The sequence below is a fragment of the Penaeus vannamei genome, chromosome 18 (assembly GCF_042767895.1).
Source record: "Penaeus vannamei isolate JL-2024 chromosome 18, ASM4276789v1, whole genome shotgun sequence".
NCBI classification, from domain to species: Eukaryota; Metazoa; Arthropoda; class Malacostraca; order Decapoda; family Penaeidae; genus Penaeus; species Penaeus vannamei.
Window position 1 is genome coordinate 9,327,413 of NC_091566.1, and position 10,000 is coordinate 9,337,412.

Below are 10,000 nucleotides of genomic sequence, written 5' to 3' on the forward strand. Positions count from 1 at the left end.
ACTGGCTGTAGGATTTTTTTGGCTCAGTATGTAAAAGCATCAAGTGTGTGGCTGAGATTATGGAAGGTAGAGGGTGAATTCTGGATTGGTTTCAATTATAATAATTACACAGATAGAACATGGTTGTCTTGGGAGGATTGATTAGCATAATGGCTAGTTTTTATTATTAAAGGTATTCAGTGATGGATTTGGATTTTTTTATGAAGTAGTGTATCAAACACAATTAGATATAGTGAAAGACTTGTAGTGCATTGATTAAGAGCACAAATCAAATGATCCGTTACTAAAGGGAATTGTTTTTATGGAAATAAGCTACTGGTTGGTGACCATTTTATGACCTATCTGTTATGAGTGAACAAAAATGAACATAACTTACCTTTTATTTCAACATTACCTTGGACCGCTTGGTTGACATACATTAACAGCACACAACCCTCTCTCCCATATACACTCGTCATATAGAATGGGAGTCAGGCATTGTCGAGAGGGAAAGGGAAAGGGATACTGGAAGTTGATATATGCAAAATGGAGAAGTTAAGTGGAAGAGGAAAGATATCTCTAGCTGATATGTATGGCACTGTAGAGAGTTTAAGTCTGAGGTAGGTAGGTAGGTAGGTGAAAACTGAAACTGAAGTTGGAATAGAGAAAAGGATTAAAAGAAGGAAAGATTTTTAAAGTAAATTGGCTTAGAAAACTGGAAGAAGTTGAGGTTGTGGTATGTCTCTTGGAGACCTGTTGGAGTACAACACACACTTCATGAAATCCAAGAACTGAGGTACAGTATATTATAATTTTTATAGGATGTCTGTGATTTGAGAAACTATTCATTTATCAGTAAATGCCACTGGATTTGAAAGATAATATGGATCACAAGACTGATCATCTATAAACAATCATACTGGAATAGATTGTTTACTAAGTAAAGAAATCAGCTAAATTGAAATTTCTCCCTGTTTTAGTATTTTGAAAGGTAAATTATTGACCTTTATGGTATAAACATTTTTTATTCAGACATTTCAAATGGAAACTCGTTATTTATATATATATAGTACAAAAATCTCATGGACAAATGTTCTTCAGATTTTCAATATAACTGCAAGCAAATTATTTCTTATTGTAAAGTAGAAATCAGTGATTGCATGGAAATGAAGGAAATAGTTACAATAATGAATTTTCACTTGGAATACTTTCTTACATTTAGTTCTGTATATAATGTTTGATTTTATGAGTAGCTGTACAGTATTTATTTAGTCCATGATTAAGAAGAACAAACTTTCAGCGTACATACTCAGCATGAACCAATGCCAGATCCTGACTCCTGCCAGGATGCTCATGCTCCAAGCTAACACTCAAAGTGCTCCGTGAGAATGTCGGTGTCTTTGCCCTCTCACCCAGGGACAGTGGAGGAAGGTTATCCTCAGATTGGCCTCTAGGACGTGGGGTATCTGGAGGGTAAAAAGAATCACAGGCTGCAGTGTTTGGTTTTAGTACCTGATTAAAGTACAAATAAGGTTGTTTAGAAAGGAGATTTGGAGTGGGGAGAGTTACAGGCTGTGGTAAATGGCTGTCGTGAAAGACTGAAATGAAAGTAATATTGAAGATGGGGAAAAGTGACAGACTGAATGATTTACTTGCTAATGTATCAATCCCAAGAATGTTATTTTGACCTAGGACTAGAAAATAGTATAGATTATAATGATTGAATAAAGATGAATATTGATACAATTTATTTCCCCATGTCTTTTGATATGACTTTTATTTAAAAGAACCATTTGTATGATGTAAAAGCAGTGATCATGGGTACGCAGGGTATACTTGGCAAGATGTAACAGGTATTTAAATAATGCATATAAGCATAATGTATATTCACACTTTTTAGTGTTTCCTATTATAATGCAACTATACCACTACAACTGTATCTCAGTAAGTGCAACATGCAATCCAGCTATGATGATCATGAAGTTGCATGCATCTGCAAAGCGACAAGGCCGTGCTAGTATGTTTTTACGGGGCAGTCTCCCAGGATGGCCTTGGCAGGAGCTGTTAGCGTGGCACTGCGAGAACTTACACTAAATAACCAAGATATTATAATTTCTTCATTGTTGTTTTAAATGATTTCGCAGTTACTTTTGGCATTACTGTTGTTTTGATGACAAGTACTATTATTATTATCATTGTCAAGAGGACCAGGCCATAGGGTTAATAAAATAAGCAGACTTACTCGCTCGCCCGGTCGCCGACGCCAGCAACTGAGCGTACCGGTCCTGCCGCTCCTTTCGCAGGTTCTCTATGTAGGCCGAGGTCGCTGCGCTTGTGGCCGAGGGCAGGCGAGTCGGAGGGTCGTCACTCTCAGGAGCTGGTTGCTCTGGATGGACTTGCTCGGGAATCCGTCGGCGCGAGGAAGCTCTTGAGCTTTTTGTGAAGCGTTGGCGGTTCGTTGCGTTGAGCGTGTCGGCTGACTTGGCTGCGTGGCGCTTAGGTTGGCTTGTTGCTGTTCTTCTGAGTGTAGAAATGACGGGCTTTGATTTTTGCCTGTTTGAATTTTGTGAAGCAATCGATAGTCTGCGCCTGGGAGTTTTAGGAGTCGTAGGCCGGTCAATGGAGTCTCTTCTGTAGGAGGAAAAGCTCCTGGGTGCCATATAGTGGGACCGAATGTTAGGGAGACTTGGGACTTTTGTCATATTGCCTTTGCCTTTTGTCGCAACAAGGCTGCCATTATCTTGCTTGTCTTTCCTCCTGGATCCGTGTTGCGCCTCGGGCAGGGTGAGGATGATGCTAGGCAGGGGCGTCGATGGACGCGACCCCTTCATGACACTTTTGCTCGCAACTCTGTCTCTGAAGATTATGACCTGGTTTGACTTGAGTTTCAGGGTCTGGTGGGCGTAGTTGTTGTGGTGTGTCGGCGGAAGATAGAGGGCGGTGTCACTCTGCGTCCTTTGAAGGGAGCTCCTCCTCGACATCTCGACGACTCCGACTCTCTTCTTTTTGGACTTCCTCGATTTCTTCTTCGTTTTCACAGAGCTTTTCTTGCTCTGGGGCAGTGAACTGAGGGAAGCTCTGCGACTATTCTCTTTCTTGTGGGACCTTGCGGGCTTGGCGGCGAATCCCTGAAGGCGCCCTGCCCCTTTCCCCATGACCCAGCGAGCGGTGTCGGCAGCGGGACGTCCCGGCTGAACGGGGAGGGAATTCAGGGCTGAAGGTGGTGAGTCGGAGCTGTCAGTCGGAGGTTCCAAGCTTGGATGTGGGAAGTCCTTTCTCGGAGGTGGTGAAGAGCATCCAAGGAAAGGTGATGCTCTGACAGGGGATGCTGCTGGATCCTCTTTAGGACTTGTAAGAGTGTCAACAGTAGGAGATAGAGTATTTGGAGTTAGACTTAGGTCTTTTTGGGAATTTAAAGTATTTTCGAAGAGACCATTAACTGGTAGCACAGAAGCATTTATGAGAGGTGGTGGGACTGGTATGGAAAAGCAGGTGACATAGGGAGGTTCATCTGTCCTTTGGTTTAGAGGCGAGGCTTGTAGGAGTGAAGATGGCAGAGCGCGGGCCAAGCTCGAGGGTCCTTTGCTTAGAGCCGGGGAGTCCTGGAGTGGACTGGAGGCTGGGGAAGTGGGGCGTCGGGATGCGCGTGAAGGGTCTGTTAAGGTAGCGTGAGAACCTCCAGCCCTTAGTGGAGCCTGATTCGAAGACGAGGTATGTTGATCGGGCGGCTGGGACGTTGTTGCTGGCGTGCGCGTCGTCAGCTCAGCCTTGGGCGCGGAAGGTTTGAAGAGAGGGAAGAAATGTCTGAGGCAGCCGGAGCCCTTTCCCTCCACCCACCGCGATGACTCCTGGGGTTGCACCCTGGCGCGGGTGGAGGACGACCTGGACGTCGCAGATGCGGGGGCGTCGCTAGAGGTCCCGGGACCCATTATGACTGGCGGCGCCGCGGCTCCTTTTCCCGCAACTGATGTAGCGCTGTCTGGCGCGGTGAGCGGCGAATCGCGAATCTGCGGCAGCTTGACGGAACCACCCGAAGAGGGGGTCTTGCCGGCGTCGGAGTCGTGGGCAGTGTCGTCTCTTTTCGACCCGCCCGTGGAGTTTATACGGGAGTAGCTGGTCCTGCTGTAGCCGCTGTCGCTGTGATAGCCGCCCCTGGCGTCGTTGTCGCCGGACTTGGGTTTGTCGTCGTAGGCGGGGTTTATGAGGAGCTTGTCCACCTGACCCGAGTCGTTTTTCCGCCTCGTCGCCTTGCGTTGCCGCTCCTCCGAGGACTCCTGGAAGCGGCTCTTGTACTCCGTGGCGAAGCGGTTGTTGGGTTGGTTCATCAGCCAGTCGCGGTGGGTGAAGCGCCTCCTGCGGTCGGGACTCCTGCGGGGAACAGGCCGCTTGTGAGGGGGCGGAGGAAGAGAAGGCCGCGCCTGCTAGGCCTTGATTTTTGCTTATGTTCTTTTGCCTATTGATGAAATTCTTGCAATGGCTTTTGTGAGTATTGTAATAGAAATTATAATATAAGTGTTAAAAGTAGCGATAATGTTATTTGTAATTATTTCATGGTCATTTCATTTATAGTATTCCTTTTGTTATTATTTATTATTTTTTAATTGCCATAATTATTTTAGAGTTCATTGCCTTAACGGAAGATAAGAGAACAGTAAAAGTCAAATGGGGACGACTGAATAGGTCAGGGAGAGAGGGGAGGGGCCGACCCCTCGCCGCCCCACCCGTTCCCCTACCTGTACGGCTCCACCCGGAAGTCGTTGCTGTTGCTGACGGGGATGACGGTCTTCTTGCGGATGTTCTGGACCCTCTGGAAGGGGATGAAGGGCATCTTGGTCCTGGGGTCGTCCTCTGTCAGGCTGCGACTCCGGTTCTTCTCGAGACTGAGGCGACCCACGCCCTTGGCGATGTCGCCGTCTCGACCCCCTCGCCGGCTGCGACGTCGGCGGTTGCCTCCGTCGCCTGCGTCATGGTCATGGTCGTAGTAGTAGCCATTGCCGTTGGCCTCGTCGTCGCCGTCCTTGAGGTCGTTGTAGTTGAACGACTGGCTGCGGGACTCACGGTGGCTGCTGCGGTAGCGGTGCTGGCGGTCGGGCGAGGTGCGCGTCGAGTTGTTGTGGCTGCGGGGACAGGCGGGGAGGGCTGGTGAGCCGGCCGGCGTCGCTGCCTTTGGAGGGATGGGAGGGGAGGCGAGGCGAGGAAGGGTGAATGGGCATGAACGGGAGAAGAGGAGGAGGAAGGAGGAGAAGAAGAAGAAGAAGAGGGCGAGGAAGAGGAAGAAGCAGAAAGAGAAAGAATAAAAGAGAAATGAGAAAGAAGAGGAATAGGAGGACGAGTGAGACCAATAATGAGGAGGAAACGGATGAGATAAAGAACTGAAGGATGAAGAAAAGATAGGATGCGGGTTGTCGATGAGGATAATGAAAATGAGCGAAATAGCAGGAGGATAAATGAATAATTGAATAGATGAAGAAAGACTAAGAATTGAAGAACAAGGAGGAGGACACTTTTCCCAGAACGTTAAAAAACAACAACAAAGATAATGGCTTTAGTGGCAACGATTCTCAGTGTTAAACACAATAAAAAGACCCCCCCCCAAAAAAAAAAAAAAAAAAAAAAACGAAAGATTGTATTTTCTAGCCCATCTGAAACGTTTATCGATTACATAATTGATGTTGAATAAGTTAAATCCTCGTGACTATGTTTCTTATTGTTATTTTGATAGTTACGGTATTCATTCAATATTCTCTGTATGTGACTACTTTTACTGTAAATAGATATCATTTGTTTTGTTGATGACGCTATTGATACTCTTTTTAGGATAATCATGGTCATAGTCACCATTGCCATTATTAATGTCATTAGATTTAGAATTATTTATATGAGGAATCTCCCTCCCCCATCCCATGAACATACCTTCTATAGGACACCCGCGAGAGGACCCTCTGGAAGGGCACCTTGGACTCGTCGGGGAGCGGGAGGCGGCCGAACTCGTCCCTCTTGGGCATGGCGGTCGAGGTCGAGGTTAAAGGGCGAGCTCTTCTGCTGGAGGATTTTCTGTTTCTGATTTAGTTTTGATTTTTTTTTACTTATTTTTCTTTCGTTGTCTTCAGGGGAGCGTTGGTGGTCCTGCGGGGGAGGTGTCAGTGGTTGAAGTCTGAGAATATCGAGAAATATGTGTATATCTTTTATCATCATCAGAATTCACACACACACACACACAGACACACACACTCTCTCTCTCTCTCTCTCTCTCTCTCTATCTCTCTCTCCCTCTCCCTCTCCCTCTCCCTCTCTCCCTCTCTCCCTCCCTCCCTCCCTCCTTCCCTCCTTCCCTCCTTCCCTCCTTCCCTCCCTCCCTCCCTTTCTGCGTCTCAATATGTAAGTTCGAGAAATTTGATTTCTTATAGAAAAAAGTACAATTTTCAATCCGGGAACGATTGCACTTTCTTGCACATGACAAGGGATAGGAAAGTCGATCTTGCAAAAGTAACCCTCGAGGCAGAAAATATATAGGAATGCTCGACGCTGACACCGAAGGGTAGGAGCAGAATAATGGGCATAATTTGAATGATAAGTAGTGGCCACGGCGTCCTAACAACGGTTATTGTGACACTCGGTTGAAGGTCGTTGCCGCTTTGCTTGTTAATGAGGGGACGCTTGTTAGGTGGTTCGCGCGTCTGGTATTGATAAATTTGTCAAGAGGCGTGTCTTTGTTGGATATGTGTAAGTGAGAGTGAGTGAGTGTGAGAGAAGAGACAGTGTCAGGGGTTCTCTTATCCCCCAGCATTGGTGGTGTATGGAAATGCACGTTGCGGTTGCAGTCTTTCTTCAGGTTGACAGCTGTTAGCGCGGGCGATCAGGGTGCAGGTCCCGGGGAGGGGGTAGCCCGGCCAAGGGCGTCCGAGCGGAGACGCAACTCGAAGTAGAGTGGTGGTGGGCTTCAGGAGGGAGAAGCGTCCGGGAGAGCCCACGACCTGAAGTCGAGTGTTGTGTAGAGGTTAGGAAAGGGTCAAAGGTCATGAGCGCTAGGGGCGTGGCTTGTCAGTCATTGGTCATCCACAGCGGTTAGGACGACAGAAGAGAAAGGAAGAAAGAAAAAGTGAGTAAATACCTCCCCTACAATGGCGTTTTGTTGAACAGATCCTTTTAAAACTTAGGTTATTAGGGACTAAAAGTATCGGGAGAGCGCAAAACTCCGCCAAGGCAATAGGGTCATTTATGCAATAAGAATATTCACACTTGAAGAATTACATTAAAATCACCTCTTTCCCAAGCACACTGGTGACGTCCGGGTTTCCTTATCTCGCAATGCTGATGTGTTCTTGCATCCGGATCACCACCAAAATTTGATGGCACCTAAGTTGGGCTAAAAGCATATGCCCGTAGTTTTTTTGAGTTATCCTGCTAACCAACTAACCAACAAACTAACCAACGCTACCAAAAGATAGCCTCCTTGGCGGAGATAAAAACAAGGGCCCGGTATAGAGGATTTCACTCAGGCGCGGGTTTTGATGCAACTCACAGACCCGGTTCTCCCGTCCTCCTACCTCCTGTTGAGAAAGAAATTAATAAGAAATGCCTGACCTCCCGCGCAACATAGCGTGGCGATCGGCTTGCGGTGAACAATTTTATGCCCAAACACAACTCGGCGCGCACATACACACACTCCCAGCCCCTGTGCGTTCTGTTATAATTAAGCATTTACTCAGCCCCGTGTTTAAAGGCTATTTTCGCCTACACTCGAGCGACATTCCTTCCCTGTCTTAGCAATTTGGTTTTATGAATTTACAAATCTCATGATTCTATTTCAAGGCGCAACGGAGGGGGGGGGGGGGAGGGCTGCACGTTCCCATCCTCCCCCCGACTCTCCTGCAAGGACTCTTTGGACTCGACGAATCACGGCTTCGGTGACAGGAGAGGGAGAGGGGGGGGGGTAGAGAGAGAGGAAAAGGAAGGGGTTGGGATAGAGGGAGAGGGTGGGGAAGAGATAGAGGTAGAGGAAAAGGGAGAGGGAGAGCTAAGGGAAGGGATAGAGGGAAAGGAAAACGGATAGAGGGAGGAGAAAAGGGAGGGAGAGGGGAAGGGATAGGGAGAGAGATAGAGAGAGGGGAAGGGATAGGGAGAGAGATAGAGAGAGGGGAAGGGATAGGGAGAGAGATAGAGAGAGGGAAGGGATAGGGAGAGAGATAGAGAGAGGGGAAGGGATAGAGGAAGAAGGAGAAAGGAAAAATATATAAGAATGGATAGTTTTGTCCATATTTTTCCAGTTCATTTGTGTGTGTTTCTTGAGTTTAGTGTTGTATAGGTTTTATTTTCTTTCGCGTCATTGTTGTCACGTTGGCATGGAGAGAGAGAGAGAGAGAGAGAGAGAGAGAGAGAGAGAGAGAGAGAGAGAGAGAGAGAGAGAGAGAGAGAGAGAGAGAGAGAGAGAGAGAGAGAGAGAGAGAGAGAGAGAGAGAGAGAGAGAGAGAGAGAGAGGGAGGGAGGGAGGGAGGGAGGGAGGGAGGGAGGGAGAGAGAGAGAAGGTATGAATGTTTTTTTACACTTTGGTTGTGTGTTCGTGTTTCTGCATAATAGCGTTGAATTTTTTCATTTTTTCTTATCTTCCTTATCATTGTTGTCACGTTGCCATGGCCATTAACAAATATAACCGACCGATGTAATTTATTAACGTTGTAGACTTTTATGCCCGAGAGATTTGAAGAGATTAAGTATCATTCATTTTTTTTCTCTCCTGAGCTGACTACTGCGTTTTAGAAGGATATAAATAAGAATATGCCGGACATAAACAAGCAGTGTGCAATGTGGGATATGTATGCAATTGAAGGTTGTCGGGCTGCGTGAGAGAGAGGTCGAATTACTGGGAAGGAGAGGAGAAGGAAGAGTGGGAGAAATGATTGGTATGAAAGGGGGATGTGATAGAAAGAAAAGAGAGGAAGAGAGAGAGAGAGGGGGTGAGAGAAAGGGGGAGAAAGAGGGAGAGAGTGAGTGAGAAAGTGAGTGATTGAGAAGGTTCCAGAGGAGGAGGAGGAGAGAGAGGGGAGGAGAGTGAGAGAGAGGAGGAGGAGAGAGAGGAGGAGGAGTGTGAGAGAGAGGAGGAAAGTGAGAGAGAGGAGGAGGAGAGTGAAAGAGAAGAGGAGGAGGAGGAGAAGAGAGAGAGGAGGAGGAGGAGGAGAGTGAGAGAGAGGAGTAGAGTGAGAGAAAGGATAGAGAGGAGAGAAGAGTGAGTAAAAAAAAGAAGAGTGAATGAGAGAAGAAAAGAGAGAGAGAGGAAGAGAGTGAGAGAGGAGGAAGAGGAAGAGAGAAAGAAAGAAAGAGAGAAACAAACAAACAAAGGAAGAAAGAAAGAAAAAGCAAGCAAGCAAGCTTTAGCGGGGGAATGGGCGTCGGTGGGCGGGGTGTGTACACGAAATCCAGGCGAGGGGTGTTGTTACAGCCATCACAAGACTGCTGGTTCCTGAAGACGATGGCCCATCTGTCATGTGTCATCCCTCGCGCACGCTTGGCTTGGCGCGGCTTCCAGTGCTTTGGCGTCGTCCCTTTCTGATTTTATTTGTGTTTATTATCTCCGACAGAAGTATTCTCTCTTTCATTCTCTATTTGTCTGTCTGTTTGTTTGTCTTATCTTTGTCTGTCTGTGCCATTCTCTTTGTCTTTCTGTCTCTCTCTCTCTCTCTCTCTCTCTCTCTCTCTGTCTCTCTCTCTCTCTCTCTCTCTGTCTCCTCTCTCTCTATCTCTCTCTCTTCTATTTCTCTTTCTCTTTCTCTTTCTCTTTCTCTTTCTCTTTCTCTTTCTCTCTTTCTCTCTTCTCTCTCTCTCTCTCTCTCTCTCTCTCTCTCTCTCTCTCTCTCTCTCTCTCTCTCTCTCTCTCTCTCTCTCTCTCTCTCACACTTTTTCCACTTGCTGATCCCGCAAGCCTTTTTCACCCTTGACCTTTGACCTGGCTCTGCGTATCTCCCTTCATTAAACCTCTTTTCACCTTGATCGCGCTTACGTGTGTGTGGTTTTGTTTAGCCTCATT

The 10,000-nt window shown here is 46.9% G+C and overlaps 2 protein-coding genes across 2 annotated transcripts in view; one reads left to right on the forward strand and one right to left on the reverse strand.

The window, feature by feature from the left end:
* Positions 1-10,000, forward strand: part of Marcal1 (SWI/SNF-related matrix-associated actin-dependent regulator of chromatin subfamily A-like protein 1) — a 70,998-nt gene that overhangs the window by 12,195 nt on the left and 48,803 nt on the right. The window lies entirely within an intron of this gene.
* Positions 277-6,100, reverse strand: LOC138864723 (serine/arginine repetitive matrix protein 2-like). The gene is made up of 5 exons (XM_070132837.1): positions 5,893-6,100; positions 4,713-5,096; positions 2,222-4,347; positions 1,289-1,445; positions 277-732 (listed from the first exon to the last, which is right to left on the reverse strand). The coding sequence occupies exons 1-5, from the start codon at positions 5,982-5,984 to the stop codon at positions 687-689; spliced, it is 2,805 nt and encodes a 934-aa protein (XP_069988938.1). The 5' UTR covers positions 5,985-6,100; the 3' UTR covers positions 277-686.